General features: G+C 43.0%; 2 protein-coding genes across 2 annotated transcripts in view; one reads left to right on the forward strand and one right to left on the reverse strand.

Annotated features, from left to right (window-relative positions):
- The window catches only part of kif20ba (kinesin family member 20Ba), a gene marked incomplete at its 5' end in the record, with an annotated part of 94,684 nt that extends 79,524 nt beyond the window's left edge, over window positions 1-15,160 (forward strand). Inside the window, 5 exons of the mRNA XM_083775116.1 lie at window positions 1,051-1,248; window positions 11,317-11,388; window positions 11,779-11,869; window positions 13,221-13,375; window positions 15,058-15,160. Of these exons, the coding sequence (XP_083631242.1) occupies window positions 1,051-1,248; window positions 11,317-11,388; window positions 11,779-11,869; window positions 13,221-13,375; window positions 15,058-15,126 (585 nt within the window). The 3' untranslated portion in view covers window positions 15,127-15,160. The remainder of the gene's footprint in view (window positions 1-1,050; window positions 1,249-11,316; window positions 11,389-11,778; window positions 11,870-13,220; window positions 13,376-15,057) is intronic.
- Window positions 15,161-17,999: 2,839 nt separating this feature from the next.
- Window positions 18,000-22,500, reverse strand: part of xrcc2 (X-ray repair complementing defective repair in Chinese hamster cells 2) — a gene marked incomplete at its 3' end in the record, with an annotated part of 8,744 nt that continues 4,243 nt past the window's right edge. Inside the window, exons 4-8 of the mRNA XM_083775117.1 lie at window positions 22,040-22,189; window positions 20,811-21,078; window positions 19,375-19,610; window positions 18,311-18,471; window positions 18,000-18,209 (exon numbers count right to left, since the gene is read on the reverse strand). Coding sequence (XP_083631243.1) covers window positions 18,000-18,209; window positions 18,311-18,471; window positions 19,375-19,610; window positions 20,811-21,078; window positions 22,040-22,189 — 1,025 coding nt within the window. The remainder of the gene's footprint in view (window positions 18,210-18,310; window positions 18,472-19,374; window positions 19,611-20,810; window positions 21,079-22,039; window positions 22,190-22,500) is intronic.

Raw genomic sequence — 22,500 nt, forward strand, 5'->3', positions numbered from 1 at the left:
TTAGACTGGCATAGTGTCGACCCCCTTACCCCTGTGTGTGATCACTGGTTAGACTGGCATAGTGTTGACCCCTTACCCCTGTGTGGGATCACTGGTTAGACTGGCATAGTGTCGACCCCTTACCCCTGTGTGGGATCGGTGGTTAGACTGGCATAGTGTCAACCCCTTACCCCTGTGTGGGATCACTGGTTAGACTGGCATAGTGTCGACCCCCTTACCCCTGTGTGTGATCACTGGTTAGACTGGCATAGTGTTGACCCCTTACCCCTGTGTGGGATCACTGGTTAGACTGGCATAGTGTCGACCCCTTACCCCTGTGTGGGATCGCTGGTTAGACTGGCATAGTGTCGACCCCTTACCCCTGTGTGGGATCGGTGGTTAGACTGGCATAGTGTCAACCCCCTTACCCCTGTGTGGGATCACTGGTTAGACTGGCATAGTGTCGACCCCTTACCCCTGTGTGGGATCACTGGTTAGACTGGCATAGTGTCGACCCCTTACCCCTGTGTGGGATCGCTGGTTAGACTGGCATAGTGTCGACCCCCTTACCCCTGTGTGTGATCACTGGTTAGACTGGCATAGTGTTGACCCCTTACCCCTGTGTGGGATCACTGGTTAGACTGGCATAGTGTCGACCCCTTACCCCTGTGTGGGATCACTGGTTAGACTGGCATAGTGTTGACCCCTTACCCCTGTGTGGGATCGCTGGTTAGACTGGCATAGTGTCGACCCCTTACCCCTGTGTGGGATCGGTGGTTAGACTGGCATAGTGTCAACCCCCTTACCCCTGTGTGGGATCACTGGTTAGACTGGCATAGTGTCGACCCCTTACCCCTGTGTGGGATCGGTGGTTAGACTGGCATAGTGTCGACCCCTTACCCCTGTGTGGGATCACTGGTTAGACTGGCATAGTGTCAACCCCCTTACCCCTGTGTGTGTGTGTGTGTGTATGTGTGTGTGTGTGTGTCCGTGTCCGTGTCCGTGTGTGTGTGTGTGTGTGTGTGTGTGTGTGTGTGTGTGTGCGTGTGCGTGTGTGTGTGCGTGCTGCAGGGTTCGATGGTCCTGGACGCGTCCCAGATCTCCACAGAGAACGGGCCCCGGCGCCGCTTCCCCCAGCCGGAGGTGGAGATCTCCTTCAGCCCGCTGACGCCCAACCGCCTGGCGCTGAGGAGGCACGGCGACGCCGCCGTCACCAACCTCAAGATCACACGCTCCACACGCAAGAGGCGGAGCGGGGACATGTGGCAGGTGAGCTGGGAGGGAGCACACACACACACACACACACACACACACACACACACACACGCAGACACGCACGCAGACACGCACACACACACACACACACACACACACACACACACACACACACACACACACAGGGGTAGTACCCGCCGCCGGCCAAACGGATCATTTCAGTGAGTGAGCGATTCGGTTCACGCCCACAGCAATGATTCCATTCACTGAATCGATTCACTGAATCGGTTCACTGAATCGGTTCACTGAAACGATTCACTGAAACGATTCACTGAATCGGTTCACTGAAACGATTCACTGAAACGATTCACTGAAACGATTCACTGAATCGGTTCACTGAAACGATTCACTGAAACGATTCACTGAATCGATTCACTGAATCGATTCACTGAATCGATTCACTGAATCGATTCACTGAATCGATTCACGGTTCAGTGGCGCCTCCGGAGTCCCTGTCGGAGTACTGTCTGTACTGTCTGTACTGACTGTACTGTCTGTACTGTCTGTAGCACAACTCAATACAAAACAACTGACTGACTGTACTGACTGTACTGTCTGTACTGTCTGTAGCACAACTCAATACAAAACAACTGACTGACTGTACTGACTGTACTGTCTGTACTGTCTGTAGCACAACTCAATACAAAACAACTGACTGACTGTACTGTCTGTAGCACAACTCAATACAAAACAACTGACTGACTGTACTGTCTGTAGCAACACTGACACTCACAGCAGCAAATATAGACTTATATATAGCCAGACAAAAAGCAGGAACTCATCATCATAAAGGAGGTAAAGTAGTGTAGTGTACACTTCATTTGTATAAAAATATGCACTAGTAGTCTTACTACTAACATGTGAATGTTGGATGACACACAGCCACTCCACTTAGCATACCACGTGATCATTTGCAGCATTCGAGGCTACAGCACTATTATTTATGTTGCATATTTGCATCTCGTTAGTCATAGCCTATTCATACTGTCGTAGTAGGCTAGCTATTCATTCAGTTTCCCAGAAGAAACGTGTCAGCTCAGCTGAGCTCCCGATCCACGATATCCGTTGTGTGTGTGTGTGTGTGTGTGTGTGTGTGTGTGTGTGTGTGTGTGTGTGTGTGTGTGTGTGTGCGTGTGCGTGTGCGTGTGCGTGTGTGTGTGTGTGTGTGCCGGGGGGTGGGGGGGCGTGAACGTGAACCGACTCATTGCAAGACGTGAGCGATCCGATTCACGATCACGGCAATGAATCGGCTCTTATGAACGAGTCGCTCGTGACCGACGCATCACACGCACACGCACGCACACACACACACGCACGCACGCACGCACGCAGGCACATACACACACACACAACAACCAAAAACAACTGCAGGACATAAAGAGAAATGTTAACTTATAAAACGTGTTGTTTTGTTTTCCTTGGTTTCTAACATGACCGTTGGGTTGTTTTTTTCCTTGTTTCTAACATGACCGTTGGGTTGTTTTTTCCTTGTTTCTAACATGACCGTTGGGTTGTTTTTTTCCCTTGTTTCTAACATGACCGTTGGGTTGTTTTTTTCCTTGTTTCTAACATGACCGTTGGGTTGTTTTTTCCTTGTTTCTAACATGACCGTTGGGTTGTTTTTTTCCCTTGTTTCTAACATGACCGTTGGGTTGTTTTTTTCCTTGTTTCTAACATGACCGTTGGGTTGTTTTTTTTCCTTGTTTCTAACATGACCGTTGGGTTGTTTTTTTTCCTTGTTTCTAACATGACCGTTGGGTTGTTTTTTTTCCTTGTTTCTAACATGACCGTTGGGTTGTTTTTTCCTTGTTTCTAACATGACCGTTGGGTTGTTTTTTTCCCTTGTTTCTAACATGACCATTGGGTTGTTTTTTTTCCTTGTTTCTAACATGACCGTTGGGTTGTTTTTTCCTTGTTTCTAACATGACCGTTGGGTTGTTTTTTTCCCTTGTTTCTAACATGACCGTTGGGTTGTTTTTTTTCCTTGTTTCTAACATGACCGTTGGGTTGTTTTTTCCTTGTTTCTAACATGACCGTTGGGTTGTTTTTTTCCCTTGTTTCTAACATGACCGTTGGGTTGTTTTTTTTCCTTGTTTCTAACATGACCGTTGGGTTGTTTTTTCCTTGTTTCTAACATGACCGTTGGGTTGTTTTTTTCCCTTGTTTCTAACATGACCGTTGGGTTGTTTTTTCCTTGTTTCTAACATGACCGTTGGGTTGTTTTTTTCCCTTGTTTCTAACATGACCGTTGGGTTGTTTTTTTTCCTTGTTTCTAACATGACCGTTGGGTTGTTTTTTCCTTGTTTCTAACATGACCGTTGGGTTGTTTTTTTCCCAAGAGCAAAAGTTTGAGGCTGACTAAACGCAAAGTGACTCCAGAGGTATTTATGATCGTATTCAATCACAGCATTACCTCCAATGATCATAACCATATCATATTACCTCCAATGATCATAACCATATATTACCTCCAATGATCATAACCATATCATATTACCTCTAATGATCATAACCATATATTACCTCCAATGATCATAACCATATATTACCTCTAATGACCATAACCATATATTACCTCCAATGATCATAACCATATATTACCTCTAATGATCATAACCATATATTACCTCCAATGATCATAACCATATCATATTACCTCTAATGATCATAACCATATATTACCTCCAATGATCATAACCATATATTACCTCCAATGATCATAACCATATATTACCTCTAATGATCATAACCATATATTACCTCCAATGATCATAACCATATGTTACCTCTAATGATCATAACCATATATTACCTCCAATGATCATAACCATATATTACCTCTAATGATCATAACCATATATTACCTCTAATGATCATAACCATATATTACCTCCAATGATCATAACCATATATTACCTCCAATGATCATAACCATATATTACCTCTAATGATCATAACCATATATTACCTCCAATGATCATAACCATATATTACCTCCAATGATCATAACCATATATTACCTCCAATGATCATAACCATATATTACCTCCAATGACCATAACCATATATTACCTCCAATGATCATAACCATATATTACCTCCAATGATCATAACCATATATTACCTCCAATGATCATAACCATATATTACCTCCAATGATCATAACCATATATTACCTCCAATGATCATAACCATATATTACCTCCAATGATCATAACCACATATTACCTCCAATAACCATAACCATATCATATTACCTCCAATGATCATAACCATATCATATTACCTCCAATAACCATAACCATATCATATTACCTCCAATGATCATAACCATATATTACCTCCAATGATCATAACCATATATTACCTCTAATGATCATAACCATATATTACCTCTAATGATCATAACCATATATTACCTCCAATGATCATAACCATATATTACCTCCAATGATCATAACCATATGTTACCTCTAATGATCATAACCATATATTACCTCCAATGATCATAACCATATATTACCTCTAATGATCATAACCATATATTACCTCCAATGATCATAACCATATGTTACCTCTAATGATCATAACCATATATTACCTCCAATGACCATAACCATATATTACCTCCAATGATCATAACCATATATTACCTCCAATGATCATAACCATATATTACCTCTAATGATCATAACCATATATTACCTCCAATGATCATAACCATATATTACCTCCAATGATCATAACCATATATTACCTCCAATGATCATAACCATATATTACCTCCAATGACCATAACCATATATTACCTCCAATGATCATAACCATATATTACCTCCAATGATCATAACCATATATTACCTCCAATGATCATAACCATATATTACCTCCAATGATCATAACCATATATTACCTCCAATGATCATAACCATATATTACCTCCAATGATCATAACCACATATTACCTCCAATAACCATAACCATATCATATTACCTCCAATGATCATAACCATATCATATTACCTCCAATAACCATAACCATATCATATTACCTCCAATGATCATAACCATATATTACCTCCAATGATCATAACCATATATTACCTCCAATAACCATAACCATATATTACCTCCAATGACCATAACCATATCATTATTACCTCCAATGATCATAACCACATATTACCTCCAATAACCATAACCATATCATATTACCTCCAATGATCATAACCATATATTACCTCCAATGATCATAACCATATATTACCTCTAATGATCATAACCATATATTACCTCCAATGATCATAACCATATCATATTACCTCCAATGATCATAACCATATATTACCTCCAATGATCATAACCATATATTACCTCCAATGATCATAACCATATATTACCTCCAATGATCATAACCATATATTACCTCCAATGACCATAACCATATATTACCTCCAATAACCATAACCATATATTACCTCTAATGATCATAACCATATATTACCTCTAATGATCATAACCATATATTACCTCCAATGATCATAACCATATATTACCTCCAATGACCATAACCATATATTACCTCCAATAACCATAACCATATATTACCTCCAATGATCATAACCATATATTACCTCTAATGATCATAACCATATATTACCTCCAATGATCATAACCATATATTACCTCTAATGATCATAACCACATATTACCTCTAATGATCATAACCATATATTACCTCCAATGATCATAACCATATATTACCTCTAATGATCATAACCATATATTACCTCCAATGACCATAACCATATATTACCTCCAATAACCATAACCATATATTACCTCCAATGATCATAACCATATATTACCTCTAATGATCATAACCATATATTACCTCCAATAACCATAACCATATATTACCTCCAATGATCATAACCATATATTACCTCCAATGATCATAACCATATATTACCTCTAATGATCATAACCATATATTACCTCCAATAACCATAACCATATATTACCTCCAATGATCATAACCATATATTACCTCCAATGATCATAACCATATATTACCTCTAATGATCATAACCATATATTACCTCTAATGATCATAACCATATATTACCTCCAATAACCATAACCATATATTACCTCTAATGATCATAACCATATATTACCTCCAATGATCATAACCATATATTACCTCTAATGATCATAACCATATATTACCTCCAATAACCATAACCATATATTACCTCCAATGATCATAACCATATATTACCTCCAATGACCATAACCATATATTACCTCTAATGATCATAACCATATATTACCTCCAATGATCATAACCATATATTACCTCTAATGATCATAACCATATCATATTACCTCCAATGACCATAACCATATATTACCTCTAATGATCATAACCATATATTACCTCCAATGATCATAACCATATATTACCTCTAATGATCATAACCATATCATATTACCTCCAATAACCATAACCATATATTACCTCCAATGATCATAACCATATATTACCTCCAATGATCATAACCATATATTACCTCTAATGATCATAACCATATCATATTACCTCCAATGACCATAACCATATATTACCTCTAATGATCATAACCATATATTACCTCCAATGATCATAACCACATATTACCTCTAATGATCATAACCATATCATATTACCTCCAATGATCATAACCATATATTACCTCTAATGATCATAACCATATCATATTACCTCCAATGATCATAACCATATATTACCTCCAATGATCATAACCATATATTACCTCTAATGATCATAACCATATCATATTACCTCCAATGATCATAACCATATATTACCTCCAATGATCATAACCACATATTACCTCTAATGATCATAACCATATCATATTACCTCCAATGATCATAACCATATATTACCTCCAATGATCATAACCATATATTACCTCCAATGATCATAACCATATATTACCTCCAATAACCATAACCATATATTACCTCCAATGATCATAACCATATATTACCTCCAATGATCATAACCATATATTACCTCCAATAACCATAACCATATATTACCTCCAATGATCATAACCATATATTACCTCCAATGATCATAACCATATATTACCTCCAATAACCATAACCATATATTACCTCCAATGATCATAACCATATATTACCTCTAATGATCATAACCATATCATATTACCTCTAATGATCATAACCATATATTACCTCTAATGATCATAACCATATATTACCTCCAATGATCATAACCATATATTACCTCCAATGATCATAACCATATATTACCTCCAATGATCATAACCATATATTACCTCCAATGATCATAACCATATATTACCTCCAATGATCATAACCATATATTACCTCCAATAACCATAACCATATATTACCTCCAATAACCATAACCATATATTACCTCTAATGATCATAACCATATATTACCTCCAATGATCATAACCATATATTACCTCTAATGATCATAACCATATATTACCTCCAATGACCATAACCATATATTACCTCCAATGACCATAACCATATATTACCTCTAATGATCATAACCATATATTACCTCTAATGATCATAACCATATCATATTACCTCCAATGACCATAACCATATATTACCTCTAATGATCATAACCATATATTACCTCCAATGATCATAACCATATATTACCTCCAATGATCATAACCATATATTACCTCCAATGATCATAACCATATATTACCTCTAATGATCATAACCATATATTACCTCTAATGATCATAACCATATATTACCTCTAATGATCATAACCATATATTACCTCCAATGATCATAACCATATATTACCTCTAATGATCATAACCATATATTACCTCTAATGATCATAACCATATATTACCTCCAATGACCATAACCATATATTACCTCCAATGATCATAACCATATATTACCTCCAATGACCATAACCATATATTACCTCCAATGACCATAACCATATATTACCTCCAATGATCATAACCATATATTACCTCCAATGATCATAACCATATATTACCTCCAATGATCATAACCATATATTACCTCCAATGATCATAACCATATATTACCTCCAATGATCATAACCATATATTACCTCCAATAACCATAACCATATATTACCTCCAATAACCATAACCATATATTACCTCCAATGATCATAACCATATATTACCTCCAATAACCATAACCATATATTACCTCCAATAACCATAACCATATATTACCTCCAATAACCATAACCATATATTACCTCCAATGATCATAACCATATATTACCTCCAATGATCATAACCATATATTACCTCCAATGATCATAACCATATATTACCTCCAATGATCATAACCATATATTACCTCCAATGATCATAACCATATATTACCTCTAATGATCATAACCATATATTACCTCTAATGATCATAACCATATATTACCTCTAATGATCATAACCATATATTACCTCCAATAACCATAACCATATATTACCTCCAATGATCATAACCATATATTACCTCCAATGATCATAACCATATATTACCTCTAATGATCATAACCATATATTACCTCCAATGATCATAACCATATATTACCTCCAATGATCATAACCATATATTACCTCCAATGATCATAACCATATATTACCTCTAATGATCATAACCATATATTACCTCCAATGATCATAACCATATATTACCTCCAATGACCATAACCATATATTACCTCCAATGATCATAACCATATATTACCTCCAATGATCATAACCATATATTACCTCTAATGATCATAACCATATATTACCTCCAATGATCATAACCATATATTACCTCCAATGATCATAACCATATATTGCCTCTAATGATCATAACCATATATTACCTCCAATGATCATAACCATATATTACCTCCAATGATCATAACCATATATTACCTCCAATGATCATAACCATATATTACCTCCAATGATCATAACCATATATTACCTCCAATGATCATAACCATATATTACCTCTAATGATCATAACCATATATTACCTCTAATGATCATAACCATATATTACCTCCAATGATCATAACCATATATTACCTCCAATGATCATAACCATATATTACCTCCAATGATCATAACCATATATTACCTCTAATGATCATAACCATATATTACCTCTAATGATCATAACCATATATTACCTCCAATGACCATAACCATATATTACCTCCAATGACCATAACCATATATTACCTCCAATGACCATAACCATATATTACCTCTAATGACCATAACCATATATTACCTCCAATGATCATAACCATATATTACCTCCAATGATCATAACCATATATTACCTCCAATGATCATAACCATATATTACCTCTAATGATCATAACCATATATTACCTCCAATAACCATAACCATATATTACCTCCAATGATCATAACCATATATTACCTCCAATGACCATAACCATATATTACCTCTAATGATCATAACCATATATTACCTCCAATGATCATAACCATATATTACCTCCAATGATCATAACCATATATTACCTCCAATGACCATAACCATATATTACCTCTAATGATCATAACCATATATTACCTCTAATGATCATAACCATATATTACCTCTAATGATCATAACCATATATTACCTCCAATGATCATAACCATATATTACCTCTAATGATCATAACCATATATTACCTCCAATAACCATAACCATATATTACCTCCAATGATCATAACCATATATTACCTCCAATGATCATAACCATATATTACCTCCAATAACCATAACCATATATTACCTCCAATGATCATAACCATATATTACCTCCAATGATCATAACCATATATTACCTCCAATGATCATAACCATATATTACCTCCAATGACCATAACCATATATTACCTCCAATGATCATAACCATAATCATAACCATAATCTCATATTACCTCCATAATCACATCGTCATAATTAGCCCCGTCGTTATTTTTACATAATCTTCGAATCGCAATTCTTGTTCCATAATCGTCATTATCGTTTCCATGTTGATGAAATGCTCGCACATTTTGAAATATCAAAAAGGCAAACATGGCAGATCTACAAGTTGACAAATTACAATCTGTCTGTGCTGTCTGTTGTCTGTCTGTGTGTACGTCTGTAATCCACGTGACACGATAACCGTTCGCACGCGTTCCACACCCCCCACAGGGAGGGCAGTGCCCGGTGTCGTTCCACACCCCGACAGGGAGGGCAGTGCCCGGTGTCGTTCTACACCCCCCACAGGGAGGGAGGGCAGTGCCCGGTGTCGTTCCACACCCCCACAGGGAGGGCAGTGCCCGGTGTCGTTCCACACCCCCCACAGGGAGGGCAGTGCCCGGTGTCGTTCCACACCCCCACAGGGAGGGCAGTGCCCGGTGTCGTTCCACACCCCCCACAGGGAGGGCAGTGCCCGGTGTCGTTCCACACCCCCACAGGGAGGGCAGTGCCCGGTGTCGTTCCACACCCCCCACAGGGAGGGCAGTGCCCGGTGTCGTTCCACACCCCCACAGGGAGGGCAGTGCCCGGTGTCGTTCTACACCCCCCACAGGGAGGGCAGAGCCCGGTGTCGTTCTACACCCCCACAGGGAGGGCAGTGCCCGGTGTCGTTCCACACCCCCACAGGGAGGGCAGTGCCCGGTGTCGTTCCACACCCCCACAGGGAGGACAGTCACTAGACAGCAGGTCTAGTGACTCTGTGTTCCATATTCATAATAAATCATAACTCATTACATTCATAGCAATTCATCCGTAGCTTTGAATAATCATGATTAATAGATAATATGTAAGCCACATCTTTCATCAATAATTCCTTTCTGTGTGTGTGTGTGTGTCTGTGTCTGTGTGTGTGTGTGTGTGTGTGTGTGTGTGTGTGTGTGTGTGTGTGTGTGTGTGTGTGTGTGTGTGTGTGTGTGCGCGCGCCATCAGGAGGAGGTAGATGTTGAGAACAAAAGGAATGCGAGAACCAAACACACACCGAAGCCATCACACCAGGAACAGGTAACACACACACACACACACACACTCCCTTCTCTCACGCACACCTCGTAGCACTTGCCCTAGCCTAGCCCCTTAGATAGCACTTTATGTAGACTTAGATAGTATTTTAGACAGACTTATAGCTCGTTACGTAGACAGCACTAGCATAGCATTTTATGTAGTCATAGCACTTTATAGTACACATGTATATTGTATAATATATAATATAGTATAGTATGTGTAGTTGACATAGATACTCCACTGTTACGTTCTTAGTTTATACATGATTCATGATAACTACGTTTTATGTATGTCATGTATGACATGCTTTTTGTTATTGCTTAATGTAAATCGCTCTGGATTAAGAGCGTCTGATAAATGCCTACATTGTCTCTAACTCTCCTGTTGTAGAAACATACAGACGGTCACGGCAGGAAGGAAGGAACTCTGAAGAAGATAGGAGGATTCTTACAGAGTTCACCTACCCTGCTGGGGAGTAAAGGTATTACACCCTGGACACTAAAACACCCTGGACAACGCTCCACATGTCCCTGACTCTTCTCCCTTCTCTAAAACACCCTGGACAACGCTCCACGCGTCCCAGACTCTTCTCCCTTCTCTAAAACACCCTGGACAACGCTCCACACGTCCCTGACTCTTCTCCCTTCTCTAAAACACCCTGGACAACGCTCCACACGTCCCTGACTCTTCTCCCTTCTCTAAAACACCCTGGACAATGCTCCACATGTCCCTGACTCTTCTCCCTTCTCTAAAACACCCTGGACAACGCTCCACACGTCCCAGACTCTTCTCCCTTCTCTAAAACACCCTGGACAACGCTCCACACGTCCCAGACTATTCTCCCTTCTCTAAAACACCCTGGACAACGCTCCACGCGTCCCAGACTCTTCTCCCTTCTCTAAAACACCCTGGACAACGCTCCACACGTCCCAGACTCGTCTCCCTTCTCTAAAACACCCTGGACAACGCTCCACACGTCCCAGACTCTTCTCCCTTCTCTAAAACACCCCGGACAACGCTCCACGCGTCCCAGACTCTTCTCCCTTCTCTAAAACACCCTGGACAACGCTCCACGCGTCCCAGACTCTTCTCCCTTCTCTAAAACACCCTGGATAACGCTCCACGCGTCCCAGACTCTTCTCCCTTCTCTAAAACACCCTGGACAACGCTCCACGCGTCCCAGACTCTTCTCCCTTCTCTAAAACACCCTGGACAACGCTCCATGCGTCCCAGACTCTTCTCCCTTCTCTAAAACACCCTGGACAACGCTCCACGCGTCCCAGACTCTTCTCCCTTCTCTAATACACCCTGGACAACGCTCCACGCGTCCCAGACTCGTCTCCATTCTCTAAAACACCCTGGACAACGCTCCACACGTCCCAGACTCTTCTCCCTTATCTAAAACACCCTGGACAACGCTCCACGCGTCCCAGACTCTTCTCCCTTCTCTAATACACCCTGGACAACGCTCCACGCGTCCCAGACTCTTCTCCCTTCTCTAATACACCCTGGACAACGCTCCACGCGTCCCAGACTCGTCTCCATTCTCTAAAACACCCTGGACAACGCTCCACGCGTCCCAGACTCGTCTCCATTCTCTAAAACACCCTGGACAACGCTCCACACGTCCCAGACTCTTCTCCCTTATCTAAAACACCCTGGACAACGCTCCACGCGTCCCAGACTCTTCTCCCTTCTCTAATACACCCTGGACAACGCTCCACGCGTCCCAGACTCTTCTCCCTTCTCTAATACACCCTGGACAACGCTCCACGCGTCCCAGACTCGTCTCCATTCTCTAAAACACCCTGGACATGTCTCTGTCTCTGCAGCCAAGAAGATGATGAGTCTGGTCAGCGGTCGAGGTGAAGGCAACGCGGAGCCTTCATCATTATCATCATCATCGTCGTCGTCACCGCTGGCGAAGAAATCCAAGAAGGTTTACAGACCACAGATCTCCTCTCCGATGGATCTGAACTCTCACACGGTACGCACACACACATGCACACCGCACACGCACACACACACACACACACACAAACACACACACACATGCGCACACACACACACACACACACACACACACTAGGCATGTGAATCTCGTCTCATCTCACGATTCGATACGCATCTCGATGCACTGCCAGCGATACGATACTTTAGCGATACATGGAATCTCCTGGCGATACGATGCGATACGATTCACCCCTCTTCCCGATGCGATGCGATTTGATGGCTATTCAACACAATAGAAAGGATTCATATTAAAGCTCTATTAATTTCCCAAAACATTTTTACTGTTTTACTGTAGGTTAGTATTATAGCTCTGCATCTCAAACAACCCAACTTATAGAATTCTGTAAGTAAACAAAGGGTCTGCTCTCTGCTGGTTATTGTGGAATTGTTAGATTACTAATAATCATAGGCTATAGTATAATTATTATATCTCAAAGGTCAATTTGAGGTTTTGAGTATAGAGGGTTCAAGAGATTAAAATGTAATGGCCTATCGTTCATCGATTAATGTTACCAACATAACATATAAATGGAAAAGAAACAAATAAACAAAAGAATTTACAGGTCACACTCGTAGTGCTGTCAAACAAGTCTATGTCTAGTTTAATCTGCAACAGTTTTATAATATAATTGCCTATGTAGAGTGGGGGTCCCCACTTGATCTCTCTCACTCTCAGCTAATTGGTCCTTGGCTTGACCTGAAAAACATTGAAGACCCTGGCCTGCATGTATTATTAACGTTATAAATACATAGCAGATGTACAAGCTCACAACGCGTCTCATCCACGCCCCGCTGTGAGCTTGTGGATCTGCAATTTTAGGCGTGCGACACCGTCTTGCTGCAGAATATAAATAAGGCTTCTATCCCAGAGAACAGCAGGGGGAAATTTGGACAGTGGAAAGTTGTAAACGACTTTAAACGCAAGCAGTACACCCTGCTGTGGCGTTGTTGTTGTTTTACACGTGTGTGAAGACTGCAGAAGCTTTCTTTAATTACAAATTGATGATGATCGCAACGCAGATTTGCGTCGGATAATCAGCAAGCACAGCTGTGGAGTGTGGATCATTACCAGCACGCAGCGCTACAGTGAAAAGTCAACTGATCGACGGACAGCTATTTTATAAAAGGTGGTGCTTCTCTTGTTTAATGCGTGGGGCTCACTTCTGTTAGTCGCGGGTGCTCTTTATAGTCTGAGTCTGTTTGTTGTCTCAACGTGTCTACTCTGACTGCACCGTCGGACGGTAGCTTCTGTTCACTGACTGTTTGCGCTGCGAGAGAGCTTTTTTTTCTTCCTTTTCTGATGGTACGTTCAATGCGCCTCGGAAACACAGGATAGGGTGAAATTTACCATGAAAAAAAGGTGCAACCATGGATTTTACCGATGCAAGCAATCCGCGAAGGATGCATCGAGATTTCACTCGTCAATTATCCGATACACAGTGAATGGACCGATTCACTCGCATCGCACACGTCTGTATCGATGTATCGATACGTATCGATTATTTTCCACATGCCTAACACACACGCACGCACACACACACACACACGCACACACACACACACGCACGCGCACGCACGCACGCACGCACGCACGCACACACACACACACACACACACACACACACACACACACACTAACCGATGAATGTCCTCCAGATCATCACCAGCGAGGCTCAGGAGAGAGACGACCTGAAGAGACGGCTTCGAACCCGCACGGGCAGATAGGCCCCGCCCACTCAACCACCCCTGGGGGTCCCCTCAACGACCCCTGGGGGTCCCCTCAACGACCCCTGGGGGTCCCCGCAACGACCCCTGGGGGTCCCCGCAACGACCCCTGGGGGTCCCCGCAACGACCCCTGGGGTCCCCGCAACGACCCCTGGGGTCCCCGCAACGACCCCTGGGGGTCCCCGCAACGACCCCTGGGGTCCCCGCAACGACCCCTGGGGGTCCCCGCAACGACCCCTGGGGGTCCCCGCAACGACCCCTGGGGGAGACAGAGGAGACAGACAGCTGTCTCTTAGATATTGGTGAAGGATGCGTTTGCTGCTAGGATGTAAACACAAACACTTTAAACATGAATGTATGAAAACTTCTCCACTGCCTTTTATTAATGTTAGATTAGCACTACTGTACAGTACGGATATACGATCAGAAGCTGATTTTAATTAATGTTAGATAGATTGGCACTACTGTACAGTACTGATATACGATCAGAAGCTGATTTTAATTAATGTTAGTTTAGCACTACTGTACAGTACGGATATACAATCAGAAGCTGATTTTAATTAATGTTAGATTAGCACTACTGTACAGTACTGATATACAATCAGAAGCTGATTTTAATTCACACTACTTTAGAACAAACTCTTTGACATGTCGCATGTCTTATTATCTATCTTATCTACGATTGATCGATCAAAAGGATCAATAAAGTCCACTGATTGACATGAAGTTAACGCACTTTATTGTGTTTTTGTGCCGAGGCATTAATCCATGTTTAATAGTACTTTATTTTATTGATACATTATTAGTATTAGTCTTTGTTGAACTGACGATAAAATGTGTTATTCCTCAATAACACTAAAATGTGTTATTTATCAATAACAAAATGTGTTATTTGTCAATAACATTAAAATGTGCTATTCGTCAATAAGACTAAATGTTTAGGCCTGTAACGTAACACTCCCAGTTCAGCAGTTTTTTTTACTGTATTATATTTTGTACAATAATTAAACCATCTTCAAATCAATTCATCAGATTAATTTCTTATCGTGGTTTGTGTGTCTTTGTGCTCATTTATCTGTTTAAGCAGTTCCAGAGGGTCCACAGCTAAATGACAGTTTGGAACCAAATGGACCCTTATGGGTCTGTAACTCTGAGAGTGTACAAATGGAACCAAATGGACCCTTATGGGTCTGTAACTCTGAGAGTGTACAAATGGACCCTCATGGGTCTGTAACTCTGAGAGTGTACAAATGGAACCAAATGGACCCTCATGGGTCTGTAACTCTGAGAGTGTACAAATGGAACCAAATGGACCCTCATGGGTCTGTAACTCTGAGAGTGTACAAATGGAACAAAATGTGTTCATCAGACCCCTTTTCCACCGGTTGGTTCAGTTCTTTCTGGTTTTAAAAATATAAAATTTGTAATACAATAAATCATTGTCTTCGTGTAAGTAATCAATTGGGGAAGTTTCATGGTGATAATCTAATATAGGTATGGTTTTGCTACACTCAATTCATAATTAACGTTCCAATTTTGGAGCTCTGGCTTATGGACTAAAAACCAAAAAGAACTGAACCGGTTCCCATTGGGAACCAACTGGTGGAAAAGGGGCCACTCTCAGAGTTACTGACCCATAAGGGTCCATTTGGTTCCTAACTCCACCACACTTTGAGATCCACTGATGCTGTGTGAGCAATGTGTTATGTGATTGTCATCAAATATTTTAGATTAAAAAAATAAAACATTTCAAACGTTCTGATTAAAACTAAATGAAAAGCGGATTAGGTGGTTCTCAAACTCGTTATATTTTATTTCAAAGCAACCTCCAAATTCAAGGATTTGGCTGCAGACCCCCACCTGACAAGAGTTTGTGCCAACTACCCCCATACAACAGACAGGGGCCCCATACAACAGACAGGGGCCCCATACAACAGTTACAACATACAGGGGCCCCATACAACAGACAGGGGCCCCCATACAACAGACAGGGGCCCCATACAACAGACAGGGGCCCCATACAACAGACAGGGGCCCCATACAACAGTTACAACAGACAGGGGCCCCATACAACAGACAGGGGCCCCATACAACAGTTACAACAGACAGGGGCCCCATACAACAGTTACAACAGACAGGGGCCCCATACAACAGACAGGGGCCCCCATACAACAGACAGGGGCCCATACAACAGTTACAACAGACAGGGGCCCATACAACAGTTACAACAGACAGGGGCCCATACAACAGTTACAACAGACAGGGGCCCCCATACAACAGACAGGGGCCCATACAACAGTTACAACAGACAGGGGCCCCATACAACAGACAGGGGCCCCATACAACAGACAGGGGCCCATACAACAGTTACAACAGACAGGGGCCCCATACAACAGACAGGGGCCCCATACAACAGACAGGGGCCCATACAACAGTTACAACAGACAGGGGCCCCATACAACAGACAGGGGCCCCATACAACAGTTACAACAGACAGGGGCCCCCATACAACAGACAGGGGCCCCCATACAACAGACAGGGGCCCCATACAACAGACAGGGGCCCCATACAACAGACAGGGGCCCATACAACAGTTACAACAGACAGGGGCCCCATACAACAGACAGGGGCCCCATACAACAGACAGGGGCCCATACAACAGTTACAACAGACAGGGGCCCCCATACAACAGACAGGGGCCCCATACAACAGTTACAACAGACAGGGGCCCCATACAACAGTTACATTGTTACGATAGTTTGTTTAGATATTACAAAAGTTTATTTTACCATTTATACAGCGATTAAATAATAATATGCTGTGGTCTAGGTGAAGACCACGCCCCCCTCTGTCACCCAGAAGGAGGCGTGGTCTAGGTGAAGACCACGCCCCCCTCTGTCACCCAGAAGGAGGCGTGGTCTAAGTGAAGACCACGCCCCCCTCTGTCACCCAGAAGGAGGCGTGGTCTAGGTGAAGACCACGCCCCCTCTGTCACCCAGAAGGAGGCGTGGTCTAGGTGAAGACCACGCCCCCCTCTGTCACCCAGAAGGAGGCGTGGTCTAAGTGAAGACCACGCCCCCCTCTGTCACCCAGAAGGAGGCGTGGTCTAAGTGAAGACCACGCCCCCCTCTGTCACCCAGAAGGAGGCGTGGTCTAAGTGAAGACCACGCCCCCCTCTGTCACCCAGAAGGAGGCGTGTCTAGACGCCTTCGTCTTATTGGACGTGCAGTGGCACGTGAACGCCTGTCGGCTCTGCTGATTGGCTGCTCCTCCCGTGGAGGAAGAAGGTGAGGCGGCGGCGGCCATCTTGGCTCCTCCGGCGCAGGCGGCCATCTTGGCTCCTCCTGTGTGCACAGGGTGGGTTACAGTTGTTACATCCATGGAGATAATCACCATTTATTCATCTCCATCGATCCGTCCGTTTAGACATTCTACAAATGCCTTCTAAATCATGAGTTCTATGTTTCAGCGCCGAGCGGTGCTCAACCTTTTTCACGTCAAGGACTCCCAGAATTGTCTGTATTTAAAGGTATATTCAGTGATTTCACTTAATTCAAATATCACTTATTTTTTTGTTTTGTTGTGATAATCCTCCCTAATATAGAGTGTGCTGGCCATATAAGGAGTTCCTCCCTGTCCCCAGTTAACCCCTGGGGGTCAAAAAACCTTAGGTTTCGTTTTTGACTCTCTATCCTGATTGGACGAAAGGCTGGGTCCCACAGCCAAAAACGAAACCTAAGGTTTTTTTAGTGAAATCACTGAATATACCTTTAAGCCGCCGACCCTCATCTGAAAATATGTAGTTCCAGGGCCCCCCCCATATGTAGTTCCAGCCCCCCCCCCCCCCTTCCCAGAAGCAAAGATTTGAGTTAAAGTATAACATAATGCTTGAAACACCAAAAGCGGTTCCCGCCCAGAATGGGTTAAAAAAGCTTTTCATATATTATTCAACGTATTAAAACAAATCACACTTGTGTGAAGAGAGGGGCGCTCGTATCACCATGACATGTCCATTTGCTCAGAAAACACATGAATTCTTCATTGTCAACGACATTTAATGTTTGTGCTGCGGACAAAAGCTGCATATAGGAGGGGCTAGCCCCCCCCCCCCCCTCAATAAAACAGTTAAGTTAAAACGTATGTGAGGCCATCTAAGACCCTCCTATGGGGATTACAATACAAATAAACAGTACATGGACTCGGCGCCCTCTACCGATATTGACGTCAGACTTCGGCGCTCTATATACCTGCGCAGGCGTCCATCTTGGCTCCATCCTCGCGGGCGGCCATCTTGGCTCCAGGCTGTCTGGCGCACAGCAGCCGGTGGCTGACCAGCCGTTGCCACGGGCGACACAGATACTGTCTGTCCCACGGCCGGGGGGCGGGGCTAGATGAGGAGGAGGAGGAGGGGGCGTGGCTAGACGATGCGCGGTAGTTCTTCAGAATCGCCTGACAGCTGGAGAACACTGTGAACCTGTAGTCTCTGTGCACGCACACACACACACACACACACACACACGCACGCACGCACGCACACACACACGCACATAGTGTTGGCACCATAGACTGTAAAATATGGACAAAGCGTTCTCCGGGTCTGATATGGACGTAAGATGAAGCCTGTCAGTCCTTGAATTGTAAGCCGCCATCTTTGTAGATCAGTTTGGGCCCAGCTGGCCCATTGGCTGGCCCGGACAACGAGGCGGGACTTCCCCCCTTCTTCTCCGTTGGTTTTTATTTTGACTCGAGCGGGGGGGTGGCTCCCAATCATAGACTGTAACGGTAGCCACGCCCCTCAGAACATACGAGACTTTATGGTAATTATTTTAATAAATGGGACCATAATTTTCCAAAAAGAATGTTATGACATGAGAAATTAGACTTTAAACTAGTGACTGGAAGCAGAAAGTATTCATGACCATGTTTATTAAGGTAATACAGTCTAGGTGAAGTTGGGCCCAAATACATGGATCTCTATGGAGCTATGGGGTTTTTTGGGCCCAATGACAGACAGCGCCACAACAGGCCATTATATGAACTTTCAGGAAGTCCCGATTTCCTTGGTGGCTTCACAAAATATCTGTCTGACTGCCCCCCTGGTTAAATATCTGTCTGACTGCCCCCCTGGTTAAATATCTGTCTGACTGCCCCCCTGGTTAAATATCTGTCTGACTGCCCCCCCTGGTTAAATATCTGTCTGACTGCCCCCCTGGTTAAATATCTGTCTGACTGCCCCCCTGGTTAAATATCTGTCTGACTGCCCCCCTGGTTAAATATCTGTCTGACTGCCCCCCTGGTTAAATATCTGTCTGACTGCCCCCCTGGTTAAATATCTGTCTGACTGCCCCCCTGGTTAAATATCTGTCTGACTGCCCCCCTGGTTAAATATCTGTCTGACTGCCCCCCTGGTTAAATATCTGTCTGACTGCCCCCCTGGTTAAATATCTGTCTGACTGCCCCCCTGGTTAAATATCTGTCTGACTGCCCCCCTGGTTAAATATCTGTCTGACTGCCCCCCTGGTTAAATATCTGTCTGACTGCCCCCCTGGTTAAATATCTGTCTGACTGCCCCCCTGGTTAGCACAATGAGCGGCATAAACGGAGTTCTCCGTCCTATCAATTATCTCCACTAGGGGGTGTAGTGTAGTACCAGTTATCTCCACTAGGGGGTGTATCGTAGTACCTCAGCAGTCTCTCCAGCTGCTCGCAGCACTGGCGCAGCGTCTGCTCCTGATTGGCAGGGCTCTCGCCGCCCCCGCAGCGGTCCGGCCAATAGAAGGCCGAGACGCTGTCGATGAGCAGCAGCGACAGGCAGGGCCGCGAGGAGAAGGCGGAGTCCAGGGCGACCAATGAGAGCAGGAGCTGAGAGGAGGAGGAGCATGACATCATCAGGAGGCGGGACAAGCAGCGACGAAGAGCGGCGGCGTCGTCATCCTCACTGCTGGAGACGCCTGGACACACACGCACACACACACGCACACACACACACACACGCACACATTTTATTTTTTATATGAATGTCATATAAAAATCTGATAAATTGAGTAAGTTATGGTTATTTAAAAGTACATGCCCCATAGACACAATGCTATGAGTGGTTATTTAAAAGTACATGCCCCATAGACACAATGCTATGAGTGGTTATTTATAAACTACATGCCCCATAGACACAATGCTATGAGTGGTTATTTAAAAGTACATGCCCCATAGACACAATGCTATGAGTGGTTATTTATAAACTACATGCCCCATAGACACAATGTTATGAGTGGTTATTTAAAAGTACATGCCCCATAGACACAATGTTATGAGTGGTTATTTAAAAATGACATGCCCCATAGACACACTGTTATGAGTGGTTATTTAAAAGTACATGCCCCATAGACACAATGTTATGAGTGGTTATTTAAAAGTACATGCCCCATAGACACAATGTTATGAGTGGTTATTTAAAAGTACATGCCCCATAGACACAATGTTATGAGTGGTTATTTTAAAAGTACATGCCCCATAGACACAATGTTATGCTGCCCCGAGGTAAGATGGCCGCCACGTAGCGACGTTGGCGCTGTAGTGCCTTCCACTGCCAGGAGGAGGCGCTGCAACGCCTTCCATTAGACTGTTCGCTTCGTTTGATAAACAGGAAGTGGCCGCGCATCGTAACGCTAACATACCATCACGGCCGGAAGTCTGGTAATGTGTGGCTTTTCAAAATAAGAGCTGAACAGAGAAAAATGCTGGGGTGAATTTTATATCACAATTTATCAATAAATGCTGGTGGACTCTGTTAATAGCATGGGCTCTGATTGGAGGATGGAACTGTGATGTAATGAATATTATGAATATTATAATATGAGGAATATGACGCACGCACGCTCACACGCACAAACACACACACACACGACCTCTGACCTTTGGGCAGCCTGGCCTCCAGGATGGTGACCAGCCTCAGGAGGTCAAAGTTCAGGTCGGTGTCGATGAAGACCACCTCCAGCTGCAGTCCTCCGGCCTCTAGGGGCAGTATACACCTGACCAGCACATGGTACAGCAGCTCCGTTTTACCTGCACGCACACACGCACACACGCACACGCACACACGCACACGCACACACACACACGCACGCACACACACACACACACGCACACGCACACGCAAACACACACACACGTACTATGTTTAATCTGCTCTGTGCATCACTTTGGAACTATGTTTAATCTACTCTGTGCATCACTTTGGAACTATGTTTAATCTGCTCTGTGCATCACTTTGGAACTATGTTTAATCTGCTCTGTGCATCACTTTGGAACTATGTTTAATCTGCTCTGTGCATCACTTTGGAACTATGTTTAATCTACTCTGTGCATCACTTTGG

The sequence above is a fragment of the Protomyctophum parallelum genome, assembly GCF_964188405.1.
Source record: "Protomyctophum parallelum genome assembly, chromosome: 10".
NCBI lineage: Eukaryota > Metazoa > Chordata > Actinopteri > Myctophiformes > Myctophidae > Protomyctophum > Protomyctophum parallelum.